Raw genomic sequence first — 25,766 nt, 5'->3', positions numbered from 1 at the left:
TCCATAGAACTTGACCTTGATCAAATTAAATAACTCTGAATAGGACTCTGCCTGGTCAATAACATCTTCCAGTCATCTTTGCTGCTTGATCTCCCCTGCATGTTGTCAGCAAATAGAACATTACAAGCTTTGCTCCAAATCATGAGTACTGTTTAGGCTGATCGTTTCTTTTTGATATTTACCAACTGAGTAAAGTGTGCAGTGTCTTTGCGTCAGGGAAACTATTTTGCAAATAGATTGGTAAATTTACGATTTCATACATTAACATATAACAGAAAACTATGGTGAGTTTTCTAAATAAAAACAGGAAAACATCAGTATATTTGGCGTTCAAGTCAGTCCTAAAACATACGATCTTTAATGCGTATTTTATGGATTTTCAAGTGCATGTATAATTGCTTTTTAATCGTTAATGAACTAACATAACAAGCAATTATCTTACCTGTGAGAAGCGAGATGTTCTTCTTTGTGGAAACTACGACATCCGACAATTAAAAAATTGAAGTGTTGGCATTATAAAAGAAATGCCAAAAAGATATCGTGTTTGATTTGAAAAATTCTATATAATTGAGTATAGACACCTGGGGCCAGTCGAGAATATTTTTTCTGCAAAGCGAACATTTCAGCGGAAATAGGTCCTTTGGCCTCCATGTTTTTTACAATAGTTCCCAGTCCACTTAGCCGCTCCAGTTATTATAGAACTCAATGGTACTTACCTCGCAATTATCTGTGCAGTCACAGCAAACCATAAAACCAGGTTCAGTTGCAAGCTTCACTTCAGGAGCAAATTGCCTCTTGCTCATATACTGAATGTTCGGAGGACGAGTTCCATCAACTTCATTCACAGCCTTAAAGTTATCATAAAAAACATCATAAAAAACTACGCCCAACTTATATGTTACATACTATGTTGACATAAGCCCTTTTAAACCAAGCATCGGTTCTTTACTCAAAGATATCGAATCAAAGCCGAGGTGTTCTTGTACAGGGAGAGTTCAAATTGTGTTGTCGTCTTGATCATAAATTTTCCGCGTGTTCTTCCTTCGACTCTCATTCATAAATGTTTTTTTGTTTCGCTTTTTGGGTTGTACAAAAGTTGTTGTGTTGTTCTGTTTGCTGTACGAAATTTTTTTTTACAATCATTTATAAAACTACATTAATGAATCGCTGGTCCAACAGGGGAAAGTAATGAATTGCCAAAAACGTTCCGGAGCCAATCTAAGCGCGTAATTTCATTCGAAGTGACACTTCCAATAAAATGAACAACAATTTAACTTCCTTATTCACAGGCATTTACTGGAACAAGAAGATTTTGCGCTTTGAAAGAGGTAGCAGTTTTAGATGTAAAAATGGCGATTTTGACTAAGCTAGATACATTGTTACTTCCTGTAGCAAGTCTTATATTAGTGCAACTTAGTTATTGTCAGTTTAAAGAATAAAAGATGTTTCTTATGCAAACCGAGGAGACCTTTGGGAGAAAGCGAGAGCAGATCAGTGCAAGCCAGAAACTGAAGGTCGATGGTTGAACCTGCTCTCGCATGCAATGTACTAAACTATTTACTGACAATCGGCTTGGTTGAAAATATGTTAACATGAAAGAAAAAAAATCTTAAAACAACCAAAGAAATCGTTTTCAAATGAAATTCGTTGTAATTTACATAACAATTTCCACAGGAAGACAAAAATTCAAAGCATATAACAATACAACTTGTAACTTACCGGTAATGGTCGATTTTCCTGTCCGTTGGACACATCCTCGACAACAGTAACCTGCCAATTGAACAGAAACAACATATTAGGGGCTGTTCACATGAGCCCGGGTAACAGGGATACAGCGAGGCGTGAAATGATTTTGAGTCATTGAAAGGAGTAAAAATGTTAAGCGCAAAACTTACAACCTTTTCTAAAGCGTCATAAGTCATTTTAGTTGTAATTTTCAAATGAGACTAAATTATTTGTTTTCATTTTTAAAGGTTTTGTGAATTTGAAAAGTCAGAGCATAGAGAAATTTCTCAAATAAGTTTTCTGTTGTGAAGTATTTAATCTTTTCCATTTGCCAAAATGATTTTACGCTTCGCTGAATCCCGGCTACCCAGGCTCATGTGAACAGCCCCTTAATCCGCGCATGCACTTCATCAGCGAGCTCAATTCAGGTTTTTCTTACAGTGCAATTCTTCACGAGACGGCTGTTATAAATCGATTTGTGCAGTCAAAAAAAAATAAATTGTGCAGTCGACAAAACACGAACTTTCAACATTTGATAATGTATCATACAATCAAAAAGTTAAAGTAATGAAAATAAGTTGCAAAAGCTATAAAGAGTTCTGAATCACTGCATGCTTAGTAAGCAAAGGGCTATACGAGAAAAACCTCTTCTAAAAACATATTTAACCACAGACCAGCCAATGGAATGGTTTTAAAAATATCGATGTTTTATAGGTGTCGATACCAAATAGATAATTGGGATCATAAAATGTATCGATAGTTCAGAATCAGAAACAACAACACAATGTACAGTTCTAATTTTGTCTTAAAAAACCTGGAGCACAATAAATAACACATTTTCGTCGAACGTCGGAAATGCACACAAAATTATCCAATACTACATAAGGCACCTACCAATTAACATGAGCGAACGATTAATAATTTTGAACCACCCCAAAAGAAAAAATATGATGTAGGAATACACAAACCGGTGGAACATTATCGTCCGTCTGTACTCTCCAATCGAACGTAAAATGATCGACGTTCAAATTGGTAACTTCCGTTAACTGCAGATACTTCAAAACTTCCTTCATATTTCTTAGCCTGCGATTGCACGGTGCGCGGTAGTACACTTCCCTTTTGTCACTCTTGCCCCTCCTCCTCACCTCGTCGCGTTTCCAATCATACAATATGGGAAGAGCTAGGGGATTATGAAGAAGGGGATCGATGGAAAATTTACTGTTCCTCCGACTGCAGAAAATTGAACAGTTATGTGACACTGGACCTAAAAAGATACATCGCCGTTATTATTCATCGAGTATTTGAATTTATGTGTAATTTAACAATACCGTAGACTCGTAATATTAGCCTTCCCATGAAGGTAACCGCCCTTTTCATTGAACTTTTAAGAGCTCTTCAACATTTATACTTTTATTCGAGTAAATACGGAATGCTTCATGAAATTTTTAACACTACCGCAACAACGCATGTCTTTAAATGCAATGAAAAAATACCATTCCTACAGCGTGGACAAAACCTGTTTTCCACTAGCCACGTATCGTAACGTATCGTAGCAAAACGTAACATGGCGCATGGTCAATTGGCACAATCACGCATGCGCCATATTACGTTATGCTACGATACGTTACGATACGTGGCTAGTGGAAAACAGGCTTAAGAGAAAACGATCGGGATTCGTCCGATGCAGCGCAGGCGGTTACTGTCGATACCTTACGGTAATTTGTTCAAACTTCTTAAAAATTTAAGTATGGAAGAACAGTTAAAAAATTTAATTAAATACATGAATACTCGACAACCTGTGGTCTCATGTATAGAACAGATAAACTTGAGAAACGGTTCACTTTTTAATTTATTTATATATTAACTCATTTCAACTCATGAGTTTGTTTTTACCAAATTACGGGGGGTAAAAGTTTGCGTATCATAATAGTTGCAAAACAGAACAACGAAATTCAACCCAACACAATCTCACATGGGGGTAATCCCCCGCCCCCCCTTTCTATAGCTTTTGCTTTGCAAAGTGTAAAAGTATAAAAATCCGCTTTGTATAAAAATATTTACATTTGATAAGTATGGATGTTTAACAGTATTTCATGTCTCACTTGTGTTCCACTTTCATTTTTAGTTGACGTTAGATTAATCAATTATAAACTTTACAAACGAAATCAAACAAATTTTGTACATTGAATGATTACTGATAAAACTGTTAAAAACAAATTTGCTATACTGGGAACAACAATCCGATTCTGCGACCTTCTTTCCCCACCACTTTTTAAACCTACCCGCAGCCCCTGCAGTTCATTACACATGTAGGTAAATAATGTTTAATTATACATGTCATTAGTTGCATTTACGGGTGAAGTAATGCAAGAAAGATTTTAATTAATTGTACCACTTTGAGGCAATCCCGCGTGATTCGCTTAGTCTCGCGAGTAATATAAACCTTTACTGGAAACCAGTGAAACTTTTTCATCATTCACCTTATACTTCGTAATTTATATATGAATCTCAATATATGAATCGCGAAACATCCATTATACATCCATAATACTATTAAGTGTAAATTCTATTTCGAGTAACATCAGAAGGAGATGATTTTTTCTAACAGACAGCTCAGAATGTTACCAAGAAATCAAAGCGCGCAATTTCACCGGAAGTGACTTTTGCCAGATAATAGCTAAGTAAAAGCATGCTAAGCTTCGCAAGCATTAAGAAAATTTAAACGTTCACAAGCATGATCATGAAAGCGTTACACAAGAATAAAAAACTTCTTTTGAAAATAAAAAAAAACAAACCTGATGATAAAGCCGTGGTCTCAAACGATGCAATTTCACTATCAGCTAGTTTCTTTTGTGAATTTATCAATTTTTCCTCCAATTTTTGTTTCAAGATGCTGGCAGCATCCCCAACTTTTGTGGTCTGAGCACTAGTGCCAGTTTTGGGCCCATCTCCACCACTGGAAGCGCCTCTTTTTTTGCGATTCTTTAACCACGGCGCCTTCCATTGAGTATTGGGGACTGGACTTGCTTTACACACAACGGTTTTAATTGGAATTTGTTCATTTGTTGTTTTTTGCTTTAGAGTTGGTTGAATTGGGGTTTGTTGATTGTCTGCATATTGTTTTGTTGTTTGTAGAATTGGAGTTTGCTGCTTCGGAATTGGCAGAATCAGAGTTTGTTGCTTTGGAATTGGCAGAATCAGAGTTTGTTGATTCGCAGCTTGTTTAGTTGGAGTTAGCTGGTGTGTAGTTTGTTGATTTGGAGTTTGCTGGTATGCAGTTTGTTGATTTGGAGTTTGCTGGTGTGCAGTTTGTTGATTTGGAGTTTGCTGGTGTGCAGTTTGTTGATTTGGAGTTTGCTGGTGTGTACTTTGTTGATTTAGAGTTTGCTGGTGTGTAGTTGGTTGATTTAGAGTTTGCTGGTGTGTAGTTTGTTGATTTGGAGTTTGCTGGTGTGTAATTTGTTGATTTGGAGTTTGCTGGTGTGTAGTTTGTTGATTTGGAGTTTGCTGCTGTGAAGTTTGTTGATTTGGAGTTTGCTGGTGTGTAGTTTGTTGATTTGGAGTTTGCTGATGTGTAGTTTGTTTATTTGGAGTTTGCTGGTGTGTAGTTTGTTGATTTGGAGTTTTCTGGTGTGTAGTTTGTTGATTTGGAGTTTGCTGGCGTGTAGTTTGTTGATTTGGAGTTTGCTGGTGTGTAGTCTGTTGATTTGGAGTTTGCTGGTGTGTAGTTTGTTGATTTGGAGTTTGCTGATGTGTAGTTTGTTGATTTGGAGTTTGCTGGTGTGTAGTTTGTTGATTTGGAGTTTGCTGGTGTGTAGTTTGTTGATTTGGAGCTTGCTGGTGTGTAGTTTGTTGATTTGGAGTTTGCTGGTGTGCAGTTTGTTGATTTGGAGTTTGCTGGTGTGTAAATTGTTCATTTGGAGCTTGCTGGTGTGTAGTTTGTTGACTTGGAATTTGCTGGTGTGTAGTTTGTTCATTTGGAGTTTTCTGGTGTGTAGTTTGTTGATTTGGGGTTTGTTTGTATGGAGTTTGCTGCTTTGAAAAAACTTTGCCGCTTGTGGAAATTTGACCACTGCACTCGAACTTGAATATCTCGTTGTTTACTAGAAAAAAACCCAGGAATAAACCCAAATTGATATTTGCAAACACAGATGTTTCCATGTTCAGCACGACGCAGAAGTCTAAAGCAAGTTTTCAACTAAGCGTTTTCAATGTTTAAAGACGTATCAACAAAAACAAAATCCTGGATGGTTTCAATAAGTGACGAAGAAAGCACGCATGATTTTTTCTCACATGCTATGCAAAAATAATCAATAAATATTATTTCTCTGACGAAACTAATAACGAAACTAAAAAATACCTATGGTGTGAGTAAAAACTCGGGCTTTTTACTTTTTTTCCTTGTTTGTCATAACATGAATCTCCAAACATCGATAGTACTCACATAAGCTCGCACCAGTCCTCTTTCTCATAGTACTCGCTTGAATGCATGAATATGTACTTTCGACGACTGGTTCATCTTCAATCATGATTGCTAAAGTAGTTTAAGATCGGAAAAAAAATGACGACCATAAATAGTTCGCAGTAAAAGAGCCCAAATACTTTCTGTATGTAAAGAATGTGTTTCAACCAATATGCATTGCGTGCAAATCACGGCGTGACAGCTACTTTTGGACGAGAAAATGACGTCGTAAAAAGTCTCGAAGAATTTTATTATGCAGTCAAGGCAGGCGTTTAAATAACCCTTATCAACCGAGCGTGAGGTCTTTACTGAAAAATATTAAGCCAATATTTTTTTGTACAGACCAAGGCCGTAGGATGGTGAGTTGCCACTATCAAGTCCAAAATGCAGCCTCACACCTTGAAACTATCGACAAAAGTTAGCATGTAGTTTATAACTCTACACACTACAAACACAACTGTCAAGTGCCCTTCTGTAAAGTGCTTATTTTACTACATTTGAGAAGAGGACAAAAAATTAATTTATTAAGTTCTTCAAAACTTTTCGGTTTGCTCTTTTCATTCGATAGGTATTCGGCTCTAAAAAACAGTTTTAATAGAAATGTTGGGTAGTAACTTGAGTGTGAGTCGGGCAAAGTATGAAGTAGCTTAAGAGACTTAAATTATGCGCTTCACACTATTAGATATATATCGATAGTGTGAAAATTGTAATTTAAGTCTCTCGCACTACGTATGTCATACTTTGTCCGCTCCAGACTTTAGTTACTACGCACGATTTTATTATTGACTTTTGTTATTTAGAGCCGAATATCTGGCAAATGAGAAAAACGCAAACCAAAATTGTTAAAGAGCTTAATAACTAATTTTTTGTCCTCCACAAAAATGTAATAAAAACAAATTGTGATATAAGCACTTTAAAACGTATTGTAAGCATGTACTGTAATTATGTCAGGCGTTAAGTACTCATTCTACCTTTATTCTGTACTTCTGGAGGGAAAGAAGACACATCCTTTTGAAGTTTTTCATCAGATGTTGATGGTTCAATGACGGGCGATTTAATGGAAGACGCTTTTTCATGGACTGCAAGCCATGATTTGTCGCCGCTTTTACGTAAACGAAGCTTTAATTCTTCCTTACGTGACTCTACATTCTTAGAAAGAAAATGAACATTTTGTAGAGAAAATGGCTAAAGTTATATGTTTTTTCATGTCACGAACTATTAAAAACACTTGAGTCATTGCCGACAATATCGAAAAGAATAAAGGAAAATTAAAGATAAATATTTTGTTAAGGGTTATTCCTTTATGAAAGGAACATTTTATAATCATAACAGATCCATAGTGCACATTTCAAAATCAGAATTGCATTTCTTTGAGACACTAGAACTAACCTGTTGTTGTTTTGAGGTGATTTCTCTCTGTTCTTTCAACTGTCGTTGCTGAATACCTGAAATCAATGAGCAAAACTACTACAGTATAATTATATAATAACAGTACTGAGAAATCAGAGCTGTATTTTGAAATTTGATGATAAAAATGCCGCCGAAAAATCCTATTCATACGAATAAAAATTGCAAAAATCAGTTTTCTATCACATAAATGCAATCAAAACGGTCTGGATGTACATTGCTATCACCTTATAGTAATTTTGAAACAAATAGACAAATAGAAACCTACTGATTGGAAAATGACAAAAAATTCCTAGTTGAAATTTTTTAGTGGGTGAATACAAACTTATTAACTGATTAGCCACTTTGAAAACTCAAAGTACTGTTTCGCGGGATGCATCTTTTTTCAAACAAATTTATATTGCAAACACAATAATTACAAACAAACAGGTGAAAAAAACTCGATTTTCTACTACGTAAACAGTCAGTATTCTCCTGAACTGCAATGCTATGATTTCTGTTGATATTAAAATTGACATTGATGAAACGATGATGATAAACTATGAAACGCAATCTGGCGTAGTCCAAAACAGTACCATAATGCCTCACGAGCTATCACTGGATCCTAGACTCAATGCTGTTTTCGAAGTGGCAAATCAAGGAACGCTTTCAATGATTTCATTTTGACTAGGATGTTTTTCAAGATTTTTTTCAAGATGTTTTTCATTTTGACTAAGATGTTTTTCAAGATTTTTTCAAGATGTTTTTCATTTTGACTAAGATGTTTTTCAAGATTTTTTTCAAGATGTTTTTCATTTTGACTAAGATGTTTTTCAAGATTTTCAGTCCTTTATATAGCGACTGATAGCAGTGAGGATACAAACATAAAAAAAAACAAACTTTGTGTATATTGGAGTAAGGAGAAATACGTATATCCGTACCTTTGGGATCTGTTTTACTGTATGTCGATATTCCGTAACAAGGCGGACTGATGTTATATTCAATGAAAGGTACGCCTTTCTTCGACGGACGACCACGGGTCAATTTTCTCGCTTTTTTTGACTGCTGTTGTTCTCCATTTACCTATATCAACGGTTCTAACAACTATAGTTACGTAATAAAAAAGCACTGGGGCCGGTTGCATGAAACCTGTATAGCATTATCCATTGGATAGCAATTTTTTTAACTTTTATAAAACCTTTTAAAAAGCATAAACTATGAGATTCGTACTGAACAATCACTAAATAAAAATATTGTTTCGAAGATTACCAAATTTCTTTGTCGTAAGAAAAATATAAAAACTTTTGGACCCCCTGGGGTCCAAACAAACAACAATACTAACACCCTCAAAGGACTGAGTCGAGATTGGCGAATCCTTTAATGTAGTTGTTCTATTAAAAGCTTAGTTGACACTATACTCTAGTGCTTACTGATTGTCTAATTCAAACTGAAGCTTTTAAAGCTTTCAAAAAATTTGTAAAACCAAAGAAACATTGATAACATTCGAACGTTGAATGATGTCGGCGCTAAACGATTCATATGATTGACCTAAACCAAAACTGACGATTTGTACGACTAAAATGGGCTTTTTACACGTTTATAAATATATATAGTTGCGGATATGATAGTCCATACTTGGTTTTTGAATGATTGATGGGATTTCAAAAATTTCTACAAATATGACGTCGTTTCTTTACCCTGACACGGTAGTTTGACATCTGGTGGATTGGGTTCTAATATTTAAATCATTTATACGTACCAATGTTTGGTATAAAGGATCCAATCTAGTCGAGCCACGATATATCCATTCAGAACGTCTGTCAACTTCAAATAGCATCTACGTGAAATAAACAGAAAAAAATTTCAGGACACCAGATTGCTTATAGAAATGACTTATAAACTTCTCGTTTGAAAATACACTGACAGTAAAAAAAATGTTCGGGCATTGTCTAGTAATGTTGGATGATGATGATTATGATCCACGCCAAAAATTGATTAATATACAAAACGACTTGTTTTACCAATACAAAGCTGTAATTAAAGCAAGAGTATGAAAAACTAGTTATCACGTAGTTCTATTTGCGATATTGAGTTTATGTGTGATTTCTAGCATATCGGTAAAAAATTTTTAATTCGGTAAAATCGTTCCACTGTATGGTGGTTTGAAGTTGGCTTTGAATGAATATTGCCCGTCGTGGAAATAAGTGAAAGTTCAGGTAAATTATGACATCATTCAAGGTAGCTGGTATATTTTCTATTGAACCTATACTTCTAAGTCCCTTGCATGACGTCAAAAAACTGTACTTGGTTCCACTCTCTTTTGACGACGGACAAGGTCCATCAAAATGGCCATTTTTTTCAACTGCACACTGTCATAACAGTCGAATGATTTGACCAAATCAAAAATCATTTTTTACTGATACGCTAGAAATCACACATAAATTACATAATGCAAGTCAAAATTCTTTCTGAGAGAGACACATCATTACTTTAATATTTTTTGTGTAACTCATTACTCTCTCCAAATGTTACGTAACTAAACTATTTTTGCTGGTGGAGCAGTGCTGACTACCTATGTTTCAGAAACAAAATCAGGAGGGTGTTGTCTCCCTTCAAGGAACTTGATGGGAAATAGAGAGAATATGTGGTTAAACAAACTGATCGCAACAATGAAATGAGACAAGAGAAATAACCTAACTTTTTAATGACAGTCGGGACGTATGAGTCCCATCCACGAAACTATTCTGAAAGTCGATACAAAAAAAAACACGCCGAATCTTAAAGAGTTAATTGAACTTTGAAATGTAAATAACAAACCTTTACAAGGCTTCCATCAACACTTAGCACTTTCGCTCTCCACCTAAAAATCACATAGTATTTCAACTCATAACAATTTTACATCAGTGGCTGCACTACCAGACCACCTCTAAAGTCCTTACTTCCTTACGTTGCCTTACAGCCACTTCTATACCACCTCACACACCCACCCACACCCACACCCACGCCATCAAATCTTGTGTAGGAAAATCCGTTGATGCTTATTATGCCCAATTACATGCTCATATATTACCAATCTCCTTTCCATTCAGTACGAATCCATTGTCCAACTTTAACGTGTAGCATTGGGCGCTATAAAGAAAGAATCGATACAAATGAAGTCCTAAACAAAGATAAACCTGCCATTTCACGGAAATCCACTCACGGAGGGAAAGTCTTCCAAGTACTCCTGAATAAAATCACGCGAGTCTTTTGTTACGTCATCCCAAACATTTTGACCTAGGATGAAGAAAAGTGAATAAGATGCGGAAGAGAAGACGAACAAGAGCGAGAGAAAACAATACTAACGAACGACGCCAAGACGAACAGCGATGAAGACATCAGTAAACATAAACGATATCAGCAGAAATGTGACAAAAATTAACCTTTGTGATGAACTTTGTGGATTTTCTTCAGCGGCAAATACTGAGCAAAACCATCGTCAAAGAAAACAAGGACTCGCTGCTTGTTTGCAGCACACGCAACTTCAGCAACAATGCCTGCATACCACAAGTCCAGGACTCCGTAAAGAGCTGTAATATTTAAACATATTTTAACGAAAGAACCGCTGAAAAACCAACGTTTCAAACTGCACTTTGTAGAGTTCACAAAGTTCAAAATTAACGAGAAAGTTGTGCATATTATACAAAAATGATAACACTTGTTTGGTAACGCGGCAATTGTCGAGTTTTGCCGAAATACGCTTGGCATTATAAATTAAGTTCTTGCAGCCATCAAAAGACACGAAGAAAACATATCGTTAGTCTTTGCACCATAATCACACATTCTCATTGGTCAAAAGGTGACAAATATATATTTGTATTCACGGGCAGACAAAATAAATCACGAATTTTTCGGTGAACATGACAAAAATATCGTAGTTTTAGTTACCCATGTGCAATAATTTACTGCAAAAGGGCGGGAAACTTAGTAAAATTAATTTGTTTCGAAAAAATGGCGTGAGGTCGCTTCGTTTCTTTACTGAATTATTTTCGTTTGTAGTTCAACAGAATTATTTAAACACTGATAAAACTTAGTCAATAAATATTCTTGGTGCGAAGAATAATTATATACAGACATACTACTTAAGGACTTGAAAAACATGAATCAATCTCAGTATAGAGCAAGGAACGCTTAATTTACATACATACTTAAGATATTAAGTAGGATCATGACAGTAGAGGAGAATTCAACATTCCAAACATCATTTTTACCCTTCCCCACGTCAACATATTTCTGTGGAAAATAAACGATCCTTTTCTGTCGTAATGGCGGGATTTGCAATCACTTTTTCGAGTTCAACACATTTTTTGTCATGGGCAATGATGGCTGCCGCTGAAGTAGTTCACGTGAATGATCGAATTAAGATGTTTTTTAATAAATTTTGCCCAAAAGAAATGCTCCAATTTCAGAGCAATTTTTTTTTAAATTTGAAATGAAAAAACCAGTATTGCCACTATATGACAAGGATAGAATATATAACTGTTTTGTTTACACGACAAATAATTTCATTTGCAATGAAAATATTTCTGATTTGAATAAAGTGTGTAAAAAACCCATTTATTTAAATGTCTGTGTGTTACACACGACTGAGGAACCTTTACTCACCAACTACTCTACTACCAACAGAGAGATCCAATGTGGTGGCTGGCTCTTCAGGGCACACGTGGTTAAGAGACAGCAATCCCTTTGGACCTTTATCGTATTTAACACTGTACTTCACCTACAAGAAGTGGTCAAGAAATAAAAGCAATGACTGACGATTATGTTTTCATTCGAACACATTTTTTTGATGAAAGTTAAGAGATACGTATTTTTTTATCGAAATCAACCCTCACATACGTACAAAAACTCTCGGCGTATGTAGCAGCTAGCTAAAAAGCGCATAACAGTAGTCTCTTCACAGATTTAAAAAGTAAAACAGGAAACAGTTCCGCATTTTCATCGATAAAAAGAGGTAAATGGTTTGAACCCGGGAGTATCGTTATATGTTTGTAAATGATGATCGTCCAGGTTAATAAAGTCCTGAGAAGGACTGTTTTTGTTGTTGTTGACTGACGTTTCGACAACCTTAGTGGTAGTCATCTTCAGAGTCACAGTCCTTCTCAGGACTTTATTAACCTGGACGATTATCATTTACAAAAAGATAAAAAGAGGGTTGTGGGCAATATATATATATATTTATAAAATAACCTTTACATAAAAGATTACCAATTTTCAAACTTATAAAATAGCCTTTCTATAACTTTATAGAAAAACGCGTTAAATTCGGGTTGCGTGGTTTGCGCGAGAAAATTATGAAATAGGCTTAATACGACCAACAATAGAAACGCATCGTCATCGGCATAAGCGTACGGGGGTAGCTCAACACTAGGGGGCTCAGTCTATTCGGCTGCAAAATTTACATCTGAAAAACAAAAAAATTTTCCCACAATAAGTGGATATGTTTGTAAATGTAGATCGTCCAGGTTGGTATAGTCCTGAGAAGGACTATTTTTGTTGTTGTTGACTGACGTTTCGACAACCTTAACGGTAGTCATCTTTAGAGTCAAATGAGGAGTAAACGTCAAGTTAGCCGTATTTGTTATCTGGTTCATATATATCTGGTTCTTATATCTTATATCTCATATCTTATATACGAACCAGATAGCAAATACGGCTAACCTGACGTTTACTCCTCATTTGACTCTAAAGATGACTACCGCTAAGGTTGTCGAAACGTCAGTCAACAACAACAAAAACAGTCCTTCTCAGGACTATACCAACCTGGACGATCTACATTTGCAAACATGTAACGATACTCCCGGGTTCAAACCATTTACTTTGTAAGTGGATGTATCAACAATTTATTTTTCGGGGGGAGTGCAGCTCCAATATCACAATCTTAGCAATAGAAGCGGACGAAATTTATGCTCCATCCAGTATACATACAGAGATCAATGATATGGATGGCAAAAAAGAAACCCTCCTTTAAGTAGAACATGGCATTGAGCAGGGCGGTTATAAGAGTTTATATTTCACACCTTACCTGACCGTTTTTGTCCGTGATTGTTTTAATGATCTCTCCTAAAGAGGAAAACATGGTGATGAATGTTCAGGTAAAGCCTAATTCACACAACATGGGCGACACTAGAACGTTAAGTGCGGGAAGGGGTGTGAATATTGATGTATTCAGCTCTGCCCTGCTGATTTCTTTTGAAATTATAATCGCTAACCGAATCAGTCAAGCAGAGCTGAACATATGAATCTTTATCCCCCCACTTAACGTTCTAGTTTCGCCCCAGCATGAATTTATCTGGGTTCGATCAAGATTGAAATTAAACCAGGTTAATTTTTTGGCGCGTAAACACTACTATCCAAAGTTTAATCTGGGTTTAACTAAACCCGATTTAAGAGGTTGGTTAAATAACCACATGTTAAACATGGATTAGTATATAGCATTTACATGCAAAAAAACTAACCTGTGTTAGTTTTAACCTCAGTCGAAATCGGTTAGTTTTTGTCGCGCAAATTGGAATTAAGATATTTTCATAAGTGTAATTATTTAAATGTCTACACAGTTTAGCAATAATAGCAGTGACGGCTATGGTTTGCATTTAGCATATACCCTTTTGTAGTCATTAGAGCACATTGCAAATTCAATTACACGCTTTGACTTATCGATAGCGATGTATTGATTGTCGAGTTGTGCTCTTGATTGTTCTTTCGTTTTTGTAGTTTTTCATTTAATGAAATTCTACATCGCGATCGTTAAGTCAAGACGTGTAATTGAATGTCGAATGTGCTATAATGATGAGCGAAGGGTGTACAGGACAGATACAGGACAGGGATATGAGGGTACCATATATACTGAGCAAAGGTCAGTGTACTATTCACGAGACAGACTAAGGATAGGACAGGGTACTATCAACAAATCAGTGCACTATAAACGAGGCAGAGTACTATATACAGAACAGAGACTGCCTACTATAAAACAACAGGCTATAAATAATCACACTATAAATACAGTGTAGTGAGTGTACTATATATACACAGGACATAGTACAATATACAGAAACAAAATATGGAATATACATAAGGGTCACTCAAGTCGGAACCTATGATGTTTTTGTCCTCACGCATGTTGTGCCACGCATATTGGCTGCAATTATTTCGGCCTGAGATACTTAGCGTTTTTCATTTGTTCCCGACGCCTAAAATGACCCGACGTCATTTCTTATATTATATAATTTTCGATCGCATTACGAAGAAATGACGTCATATTATTGCAGTCGTTGAAAACAAGTGAAAAATCCGTCTTGATGGAATAATGGCGGCCATGAGGACGCGGTGCACACTTCAGTGACCCTTCTGTGTTGTCAGTATTTTGTGATACAGATAACAATTATAGACTGATATCAACCAATATAATTTATCGACACAGACTGATTTTCCTCGTACCTGGAAACCTCCTTTTCCGAGAACACGACAGCCGTTTTAATCCTGTGGTCGCGACTAAAATCTTTGTAATCATAACACATTCTTTTCTGCAAATCGTATAAACAAATTCTTTAATATCCACTTCCCTCTAATCTCCCTCCCTCACCTCTAATCACTTCCCTCTACCGTCGCTCCCTCCCCTCACCTCTAGCTACTCCTTTCCCTCTACCGTCGCTCCTCCCTCACCTCTCTCCTCTTTCCTCTACTCTCCCTCCCTCACCTCAAGCTACTCCTTTCCCTCTAACGTCGCTCCCTCACCTCTAGCTACTCCTTTCCCTCTAACGTCGCTCCCTCACCTCACCTCTAGCTACTCCTTTCCCTCTAACGTCGCTCCCTCACCTCACCTCTAGCTACTCCTTTCCCTCTATCGTCGCACACTCCCTCAACTCGAGCATGTTTACCTGACCAGTAAGTGGAAAAATATTTTTTCTACAATAAACTAAAGGTTAATGGCAACCTATTTTTTTTCAACACCAACAAACATTTTGATTAGAGAAGCATGGATGTTAAAAAGCTAAAATCGTAATTCTCGGTTAAACTCTTCTTCAACAACTTCGACAATAGAGAAATTTGAAAAGTTGCCGCCATCTTAAATCCGATTTCAAGATAACGTGTGACGTCACAACAGTGTATTAGTGTTAAGATGGCACTTTTGATGACGAACAAGATGAATGTACACTCAACAATTTGGGTCAAAGGAAGCCATGAGTGAGTATATACAGTATGTTTATAAACTTTAGTGTAGGCAACTCATACCAAGAAATTTGTTTTTGTACGCATAGGGCCCGGTTCTAGCAACAAGTTCCATTTAGGAAAAGAAAAGAGTCCAATTTCTCAACGGTATTTCATTTACAGCTGCTACAGTAGGACAGTACATGGCTATTTCTAAAACTTCGTTCGTATAAATCTGTATTACGCACGAAAAGCTTGCCTTGTTGTGACGTCATTTTGCTAAAACTTACAATTATTAGGGGCTGTTTGAATGATCCCGGGTAACCGGGATTCAGCCAAGCGTTAAATGATTTTGGCAAATGGAAAAGATTTAATACTTATCATCAGATAAATGTTCTTCAGCACTTTCACAATATTCTGAATTAATAACTATACCAATAACATTCAAAATCAAACAACAAATTTGGCCTAATTTGAGAATAACAACAGGAATTGCTTGCGGCGCTTAACAAACAGTAGTAATTTTTTCGCTTGAAGTTTTGCCTCTTTTCAATGCGTCGAAATGATTTTACGCCTCGCTGAATCCCGGTTAGCCGAGATCATGTAAACAGCCCTTAGCGTGGCAAAAAATTTTTACAAGATGGCGAAGATTTGCGATGTGATTGTGTTATAATGGACACGTAGCAAATCTACATGCAGAAATCACAGTATTGTGAATTGCTTTTAGTGTTGATTGATGTTATTGAACAGTATAATGAAATAGCTGAATGTACAAATGTATTACTATTTTCTTTAAAAAATTTTTTTGTATTTAAGGAATGTCGGATTGCTTTTTGTTTGATCAAAACGACGTCGATTATATGAAAATGTAACAATGTTGACATGGAGCATTGGCATTTCCTCATCGGAAATTCTCTTAAACATAATTTCCTTAAACACCACTTACTTCAACCATGAAATCATCCCTTTGGAGCTTTGAGGCGCTTCACTTTGTGACATATATTTTGAAGTTACGTTCGCAAGAGGAGCGGGTTGTTGTGATTCCTTGTCTTTCTCAATGGATGCAGTAAGCAAGTTCAAATCCTCGACTTGGTTTGATTCAACGACATCCAATGTTGTTGAGGACGAAACGGTCTTCGTAGGGCAGTGACGTTTATCAAAGACTTCAAGATCAGCCACAGTTCTACCGCAAAAAATTCTAAACTAAACAACAGCAATAGCGCGTAGCCTAACGATTTTGACTCACTGTGTGTTTTTCTCAAATAATACCCATTTTTAACAATCGCGAAACAAAAAGGTGAATTCAGAACGAAGTTGATGATTCAAAAATGGAAGTTGCGCGCCCTTGTTGCTTTGCATGCCGATCCAAACGTTGTAACCCGAGAAAGTTACATATGCTTGATACTGTTCAATTAAATCAATTAAGAATTATAAAATAAAAACAATAAAACACTGATTGGTCTACAGCTGTGTTTGCATTAGCCTGTGCAAACCGATCTGAGCTCAAGCAATGAAAACAATCAATCAATTAAAGAGAATTTGAAAATCAATCATGAATACGTTTTAGAGGGAAAACGTTTGTCGTACATTGGTCGGTTTCGCATTATTATTTTATAAAAGAAATAAAAGATGTTTTTTGTATAAAAACAGATTTATGAAAACTTCGGAGACATTTGTGAGAACTTTCGAGCTGATGCAAACCTCGAGCTTTGATCTTGGGCTTGCCATGAACAGCTCGAAATTCTTCCTAAAGTCTCCTCGATTTGAATTAGCTTTTGCAAAGACGGTACACATCTTTTATTTCTTAAGAAGTGTAGAAAAACTGAAAGCAATAAACATCCAGTTGCAATGAAATCTTGGAAAAATTCAACAAAATGTTCGCCAATATCCTGATGTGATTTGCAAGTTTGAAGTTTGAAGTTCAGAAAAGAAACGCTTTAACGATCACAAGCTTAAGCGAACATATTTTGGCATTGTTTATCGCAGAGCTTTCTCTTGCATTGACTTTTGAATTGGATTTGTAAGTCATACAAGATATTTTATGAACGCACGTACTTCGTTGAACAAGTTTCCTCTTGGCTAGATTTCTCAGGAATTTCTGGGACTTCTCGCACGTCGTCAATTGGCAAGGTAATTTCTTCTTACATAAAAAAAAACAAAGCAAATTTCAAATTATCATGGTGGTTTTAGCATGCATTAAGGAACATAAAAATGGCAAAAATATCATTCAAAATTTCACGCCGCGGCTATTAATTGAAGCGGTAAAGACATGCAAAGTTGCGAACCGAATTTTTAGAAAAACCTTTCATTGTTCATTTCTTATTGACAATATTTGCAAGCAGTTTTTATGACCAAATTGGATTGGTTTCAATCATTATAAATTGGTCGTTTCATATGTCAAACTGAATTGATTTCAACCATTGTAAATTGGACGTTTAATGACCAATTTTGCATATGCCCGTTATAATCAAATGGCGTTGATTGCAACCACAAAATATGGTCGTTTTGACCATTGAGTTCTATAATAATTGGAGCGGCTAAGAGGACTGGGACCTGACGCCAAAAACATGGAGGCTAATTGACCTATTGCCGCTAAAATGATCGCTTTGCAGAAATATTAATATTCGCGATCTCCCCTTGATGTCTATAGTTAATTATATAGCATTTTTCTAAAAAAAACACGATATCTTTTTTGGCATTTCTTTTATAACACCAACACTTCAATCGTTCAATTATTGGATTTCGTAGTATCCACAAAAAGGAAAATGTTGCTTTAACCGGTGAGATATTTATTTCGTTTGTTCATCAAAAACTGAAAAGCAATTGAACTTGAAAAGTCATAAAATCCGACTGATGTTTTCCTGTTTTTGTTTTTAAATATCAACATACTTTTCCACCTATTTGTTAATGTGTGAAACCGTAAATATGTTTGATAATAGTTCCCCTGACGCGAAAAGATTCTGCTCTTTTTACTCAGTGGGCACATACTATAAAGAAACGATGAGTACCCATGAAGTAGAGCAGAGTTTGTTCTGATCAATTTGATGACAACGCGATGAGACGAGTATGAGCAAAATGTTTCTGGAATGTGATGCAGTACCAGTACCAACACTATTTCATAGAGCACTATGAAGACAACTGGAAGATGCTATTGACCAGACAGAGTCTAACTGAAAAATTATAAAGCAGAATACAAACAAAGGTAAATGATTTACAGACTTCCCTGTCCAACAGTTATTTGAACTTGGACTAATTCCATGGATGAAGACAATGGATTTATAAAAATGCCTTTAATGCTTTAAAAGTGAAGGTTAAGTACCAAATAAAGATGACAAGGTTGTGTGGGTCTTGATATTTGATGAATTATCATGTAAAATGGTCATAAAGTTTGTGCTTATGTCAATATTTGATACTGAGATTGGATGACTTACTGCAACTGTACAATCCAGCGTGTTTTGGGTAAAATCATTTCATATCTTTATTAAAATATTTTAGTAGAGTGTTTTCTATGTTACTTATATGTAATGCATGCCATATTGAAGCATTAAAGATTCAGTGATGAAAACCTCAGTGTTATATATTTCTTCTTAATTTCAGTTTTAGCTGAAAAAATATTTTGAGGTTATTTACATAATAAAGTACAAAATGGACATTTGCCATTTGCTTTATTTCCTGCGTAATTAAGCCAAGGAAATGTTTTGGCTTTTCCAAGTTTTTCTTTAATTTTTTGCATCTTAATTCATTTCATAATATGAATGAAATGCAGGTAATACAGTTTAATAACTTTATAATTTCTGTAAAGCTGTTAAGCTTCTAGCATTAAAGAACACAAAATGTGTTTATTTCATTTGGTTTTATTGCCTTATTTTTACATGTGTACATGCACTTCATCATTCTTGTATAAACAACACCAGATGTAGCATACTTAGAGGGAAAAATCCCATAGCAACTGGTATTAAATATGGGTATGAAATTTGTTATTGAAGTGAAAGCTGTATTAGTCAATCAGATTCTGAACTCACATGGCTAATGGGAAACACAAAAAAAGAGAAAAAGTAGAGAAGTATTAAAAACACAATTGTGTTTCATGTATGCAAGTGTTATAAACACTATTGCAATTTAAGTGTTATAATAATTCTTTGCATTTCTGCCTATTTAACAATCACTACAACAAAATCAAATATGCTACATCTTTACAAGTATTTGATTCAGTTCTAGTTCAGAAGACCATAAAAATCTCAAAGGTTCTTGTGATTTGTATATATTTTCTTCATTATTCACTTATTAAGGCGAGATGCATGTACAAAAACAAATCTTACAATTGTTGCAAAAAAGGCCATCACATGAAAGAAAGCAAAAAAGTAGTGAGGATGAATGACCTAACATTTCTCTCGTGATCCGTAGAGATAAAATATGATATAATTTGTTTCGTGAAGACTACAAACTGTGATCGAGCAAATCATTAAACGACAGTTACGACGCGCACATCTGCATTCATGTGTGGCCAACGAATAGCTCGTTCGTCAATAGTTAAAAAGGCGTCCGTCGTAGAAGCCAATGCAACCACAGTAGACTCGCTTTTATGAAATTTTGTTTTTACAGTTATTTTCATCATAAAATCGCTTGCCAAATATGCGAAAAACACATATACGTTTTCCTCACTCTTTCTTAAGGGAGAGAGAAACTGTGAAATTTTCTGTTGAGCGGCCAATTTCGGTAAATCTCAGCGGAAATAGGTCAATTCCTCCATTTTTTGGCGTCAGCCGTTAATTAAAGCCGTGTTAGAGATAGCCGCTCCAGTTATTATAGAGCTCAATGGTTTTGACCGGTCAGTTTTTATATGACGTAGCTACCTTTGCACATTGATTGAGAAAAAGCACATGAAAATGTTTTTAAAAAGATAATCATAAATTTTTCTTACGTAAAGTTCATTCTGTAAGCCTAAAAATCCACAATAGCCCGAGGCGCTTGCAACTTTAGATAACAATGCCCCCCCTTAAAAAAGCTGCCCCCTCCTGTAAAATGAGCATTGATCCGCCCCTAAATTGTGATTCAATGAACTATAGCTTTTCAATTCGCACCTTCACTTCCCTCGGGTGGTATAGTAGGATGTTCGAGTATCAACGATCGCCGTCTTATATAATCGTCTGTTATATCTTGATGTGTACTATCCGTTGTTTTAACAGCTTCAGGAAGGGAAACTAGTACATCGCTGACCTTGTTTGAGCCAACAGAGGAAATTGCAGTAATAACAGGAGATGTTCGTGTATCTACGGTTGATGTTTGAGTCCAAACGGTAGAAGCCCGTGTACCTACTGGGGATGCGCGAGAACTTACGGGTAATGTTCGAGAGACAACAGGCGATGTTCGAGAGATAACGGGTGATGTTCGAGAGACAACGGGCAATGTTCGAGAGACAACGGGTGATGTTCGAGAGACAACGGCTGATGTTCGAGAGACAACAGGTGATGTTCGAGAGACAACGGGCGATGTTCGAGAGACCACGGGCGATGTTCGAGAAGAAACAACTGACGATGTTTGTGAAGAAACGATTGATAATTGAGTAGTTACTGGAGATGACGGTGTAGAAGCAACGAATGCTGGGACATCAACGGGAACTTCTTCATCGTCCTCAATAACGATTGGTAGATGTTTATAACTCCCCACTTCTGACGACGAAAGTCTGTTTTTCCTATAACAAATGCGACGTTTTTGGTTGTATGTACATCAGAAATAGATAATTCGCCGAAATTGATCAAAAACTTTATGGCGTTACAAATTTTTTCAAATATTGACGTTACAATTTATTACTATTTGAATATTGAAATGACACGAGAATGAATAGCATAAAAAATAAAAAAATCATAGACCTCGATGAGCATTTACTACACATGCGCATAGACAGTCCAGGAGAGAAGGGCAAACTGTAGGGGTTATTCAGCGAAGAATAGTGTTTTTTAGCTATGCAACATCTTACACCCTCTTTTTGGAATGGCATGGATCGGTGTTAAAATAAAAAACCACGACTTTTTCACAGTTGTTCAAAACTCCTTTTCCAAACACAAGCTGAATCATAAATGTCAATCTACAAACCTCTGGCGAGAAAGATGAATTTCCTCAACCCTTCTAATTTGAACATCAAGCGACTGGAAGACATTTTTCAATTCAAACTGCTTTGCTGGAAAAAGAAAATAGAATGATACAAAACAACTAAAAAGCAATCAGTAGAGGCAATTTTTTGTAGTTGAGAATGCCCTTCATTAATATTCAAATCAAGCTAAAGTTCTATGTAAACATATGTTCAGACAAGATCCCAAAATGTAATCAAGTATTTGTAAATGTAAATGTAATCAAAATGTAATCAATACATAGGTCATCGTTTTTAACAAAATATACGTATGTACATGGAAAAACCAAATATACTCTTACACTTATCAAGTGGTTATAATAATACTATAAACTAGACAGCCTGCAAATGTGGCCATTCGAAGCAAATTTTTTTGAGTTAACTCACTGTGAAAATAATAGCGCATCTAAAGAATTGAATAACGATAATGTTCTGATCTTTACATAGCAGAACCAAAGCTTGCAGGATAGCAAAGTTGGCAGTACCTACTTTCTTATGTTTAAAGAAATGGAGATTCTGCAATTTATATCAAACTTGTTACCTGCAATACTTTCCACTCTCTGCTCCAAAGCATTTGTCAAACTAAAATCAAAAAAAGTTATTGTGAGAATAAAAACAGAAAACTAAAATAAAATAGAGAGAATAAAATGAAGATATTTAAGTAAAATATAACTGGTAGAAAAGACTTTAACAGGTAAAAATTTTCCAAATACGCACAACTCTATGATTAAGCAAATATATTCATTCTACTATGTCTATTTACATAGATCAGTGGTTTGGACACCCTTCATGTATATTGAAATCATTCTGTGTCAGCTAAAAACATTCACACATGAAGCATAATTTTTTATACCAATATTTATTATACAGTTTCTTATGAGAAATTTTCTATTTTTAAAAATTTAAAAACAAAAAACAGCCATAAGTATGCATATATTTTATCTGGCTATGGTCAGCAAAATAAAAGGTACTATGAAACCTTTAAATAAATCTTTCTGTATAAATTTCTTCATTCTACTTGTTGTTTTCCCGTGCAACACAGGAATGAACAAGTTCCATATTTCGTGATTGCTCACGAAACAGGCTTGTCGGGATGAATCTGTAGTGTTCGTGATTTTTTCAACATCACTACATATATTTACGCTCTGCTCTCGGGCATCAAGCACTGTTTTGTACGGAGAATCATCAAACATAAACTTTCAATACATATATATATATTCTACGGACTACCAAAAATCCACAAAGTAAACAAACCGCTTCGACCTATCGTATCGCTTCCAGGATCACCTACGTATGAACTTTCAAAACATCTTTGTAACATTCTCTATCCATTAGTCAAAAATTCACCTCACACCATCAGAAATGCCACCACCTTCCTCGCCAATATTGAAAACATTAAACTACGACCAGACGAAATCATATTATCCTACGACGTGACATCTCTCTTCACATCTATACCACTAGATATAGCCAAACAAATTACAAACGAACTATTCACAAACGACAAAACTTGGCAAGCTACAACACAACTAGACAAAAATGACATCCTAGACTTACTCAACCTTTGCCTCTCTACTGAAATCGCCGTCCAAAACTCGTACTACAGACAAATTTCAGGCACACCAATGGGGTCACCACTATCCACCTTCCTTACAGAAGCCGTCATGCAACACTTCGAAACACAATCAATCACAAACAACACAAACATCAGACTATGGAAAAGATATGTCGAAGACATCTTTGCCATAGTCAAGAAAGAGAAAACTGAACAAATCCTACACACAATAAACAATACCACAAAGAACATAACCTTCACTAAAACGAAGAACGTGGAAAGTAGCAGAAGAAAATGGTGCCCCTAGTAATGTTTTGAGAGGTGGGCTCATGTAGACTGCAGACCTTATTTTCCAAATAATTTGAATTGGACATTTCCCTTAAGTTTTTTTGCCTTTATTTGATAAAATACATCCTTCAAGGCCCCACATCATGGAGCCCCTTCGTCCCTTCCCTAATGAATGCAATGCCTATCATTGTGGTACTGAAACTTTCATATGCAACGGCGTAGCCAGCATGAAAGTTTGGTTGTGCTATGTAAACTTTTCTGCATTCACTCACTGCAAAAACAATAGATTTATAAAGAAATGAATAATGAAATATACATATCACAACTGAATTTGCAGACTGGCTATGCCACTGTTCATATGTCTTAGCTTTATTGTTATATAAACTACAATTCTATTAATATAAACATCAAGCTTGTAGATATGTGTTATGATCCCATGCACAGAGCCCCTACTAAAAAATCAAAACAGGTTACTTATAACACACATGTAGAAAAGAGTGACAATAAACGATCATAGAAGTTAAAAGCAAACCAACTGGCAATAAAAAATAATCATTCAACAAAGCAAAAAAGGACCCATGTATTTGAAAGTACTTTGGACTGGAGTCACAACTAATGGAAAAAGGAAGCACTTCTCTTTTTTAATACACTGAACTATATATTCTGTTATTGAAATACTAATAGCTCTGAAATCTGAAATTGCTCTGAAATGCATTTTGTTTATGACAATGTGAATCTTTAAATGATTATGCTGCCAATTATTGTAAGATCTTTATCTAAAATATGAGAAATGCATTTTAGCAACTCTGATGTCTCAATTTTCCAAATTTTCATGATTGATTGAATGGCCGCCTCAGGCTTGAAATGACAGGACCCCCAGAACATAGTTAAGTGTTATACAATTCCATTAACAAAATCCACATTATGAAACTTTTAATTGCCAGGTTAATTAGAATGCTAAAAAGGTATATGTTAGCTAAAAGCCCACATATTTTCTTACGGTGCTTTTTTGTTAGTAAATTGCTGTACATACATAGCTCCATCATGTATGGTATTTTTATGGATGTAAGAAAGTCTACATTGCGACTTATGAATATGCTACTGCCTACATTCAAAACATTACTTTATTAGGATTTACCACATTTCTACTTGCAGTTCAAAAAAAACATCATCAACTCAAACAAATAATTTATATTGTATCAATTTATGTTTTTTATCCAGCCTTGACATCAAGCACATGAGCAGATTTTCTGGGGGGGTAGGAGGGTGCCATCTCCCAAATATCAGATTTCACCACACTAAATAATTTGTTTATCCCTCTGAGAACTTTTCAACACCTCCTCTCCCCCCCATACACACATATAATCAGTAATGCAACTGAGATTTTCTGGGCCATGTTTCAACTATTCACACGACCTTTGCTTACTGCCCTACACAAGGGCTTCTAAAAAGACCTTAACTTTGTCTTTCATTACTTCTTCACAACCCTATAAAATTTTTTGCACCCTCTCAATGAAAAATTTCAAATAAAATTAGTACTTAGTAATACATTATAAGTATATTGTAGTGTATTATATAATTACTTTAATTTATATATAAACAAATATTTATGTATAACATATGAACTTTGGTCAACCGCCATCGACATGTATTGATGTGACACACTTTGATGGTTTCTGATGAATTGATATAATCGATCGCTTAGCGTGCATCGAGACACTTCAAAAATTTGTCTTCCTCACTACCATGACAATAATTTCATGGGGCACATCAAAGATCTCATTGAAAAATGACATACTTTCAGACTAAGACTCGAGAGCAAACTTACAAACTTAGGCCACGCTTTCCAGTGCTTTGTGCTTTTTCGAACTCTGCATCGATTAAATTTTGTAGTTGCGCGATGTCCATGGCTGGATATGAATGAATGATATTTATCGATCACATAAGAATTTTGCAGGGCATTTTAAAAACACAAGTTTTCAAGCAAAGCTTGCTAACTTCTCGGGATTCGAACATTTGTAAACAATTTGCAATTG

General features: G+C 35.6%; 2 protein-coding genes across 3 annotated transcripts in view; both read right to left on the bottom strand.

Annotated features, from left to right (window-relative positions):
- Positions 1 to 12,496, bottom strand: part of LOC124455467 (histone-lysine N-methyltransferase SETDB1-like) — a 24,767-nt gene extending 12,271 nt beyond the window's left edge. Inside the window, exons 1-15 of the mRNA XM_047006100.1 lie at positions 12,452 to 12,496; positions 12,218 to 12,332; positions 10,996 to 11,142; positions 10,776 to 10,849; positions 10,644 to 10,702; positions 10,391 to 10,433; positions 9,333 to 9,410; positions 8,515 to 8,656; positions 7,577 to 7,632; positions 7,159 to 7,336; positions 6,170 to 6,259; positions 4,521 to 5,828; positions 2,694 to 2,989; positions 1,720 to 1,770; positions 717 to 848 (exon numbers count right to left, since the gene is read on the bottom strand). Of these exons, the coding sequence (XP_046862056.1) occupies positions 717 to 848; positions 1,720 to 1,770; positions 2,694 to 2,989; positions 4,521 to 5,828; positions 6,170 to 6,259; positions 7,159 to 7,336; positions 7,577 to 7,632; positions 8,515 to 8,656; positions 9,333 to 9,410; positions 10,391 to 10,433; positions 10,644 to 10,702; positions 10,776 to 10,849; positions 10,996 to 11,142; positions 12,218 to 12,332; positions 12,452 to 12,496 (2,814 nt within the window). The remainder of the gene's footprint in view (positions 1 to 716; positions 849 to 1,719; positions 1,771 to 2,693; positions 2,990 to 4,520; positions 5,829 to 6,169; positions 6,260 to 7,158; positions 7,337 to 7,576; positions 7,633 to 8,514; positions 8,657 to 9,332; positions 9,411 to 10,390; positions 10,434 to 10,643; positions 10,703 to 10,775; positions 10,850 to 10,995; positions 11,143 to 12,217; positions 12,333 to 12,451) is intronic.
- Positions 12,274 to 25,766, bottom strand: LOC124455531 (mucin-1-like). 2 transcript variants are annotated; one of them, XM_047006162.1, is made up of 9 exons: positions 25,559 to 25,766; positions 22,429 to 22,469; positions 21,854 to 21,938; positions 20,842 to 21,452; positions 17,816 to 17,900; positions 16,707 to 16,943; positions 15,050 to 15,103; positions 13,638 to 13,675; positions 12,274 to 12,332 (listed from the first exon to the last, which is right to left on the bottom strand). In XM_047006162.1, exons 1-8 carry the CDS (start codon positions 25,636 to 25,638, stop codon positions 13,663 to 13,665), a joined length of 1,206 nt encoding a protein of 401 aa, XP_046862118.1. In that variant the 5' UTR covers positions 25,639 to 25,766; the 3' UTR covers positions 12,274 to 12,332; positions 13,638 to 13,662. The 2 variants fall into 2 exon arrangements, with proteins under 2 accessions (XP_046862118.1, XP_046862120.1); XM_047006164.1 differs by having other exon boundaries at positions 17,816 to 17,897.

The sequence above is a fragment of the Xenia sp. Carnegie-2017 genome, unplaced genomic scaffold, assembly GCF_021976095.1.
Source record: "Xenia sp. Carnegie-2017 unplaced genomic scaffold, XeniaSp_v1 HiC_scaffold_4, whole genome shotgun sequence".
NCBI classification, from domain to species: Eukaryota; Metazoa; Cnidaria; class Anthozoa; order Malacalcyonacea; family Xeniidae; genus Xenia; species Xenia sp. Carnegie-2017.
This window is presented reverse-complemented; position numbering and strand designations above follow the sequence as displayed.

Coding starts and splice junctions, on each gene's coding strand:
- LOC124455531 (XM_047006162.1), bottom strand. CDS start 25,638: ATGGACATCGCGCAACTACAAAATTTAATCGATGCAGAGTTCGAAAAA. Junction 21,453..21,853: donor ATTCATCTTTCTCGCCAGAG/GTTTGTAGATTG, acceptor CATTTGTTATAG/GAAAAACAGACTTTCGTCGT. Junction 16,944..17,815: donor GAGGAAACTTGTTCAACGAA/GTACGTGCGTTC, acceptor TTTTTGCGGTAG/AACTGTGGCTGATCTTGAAG.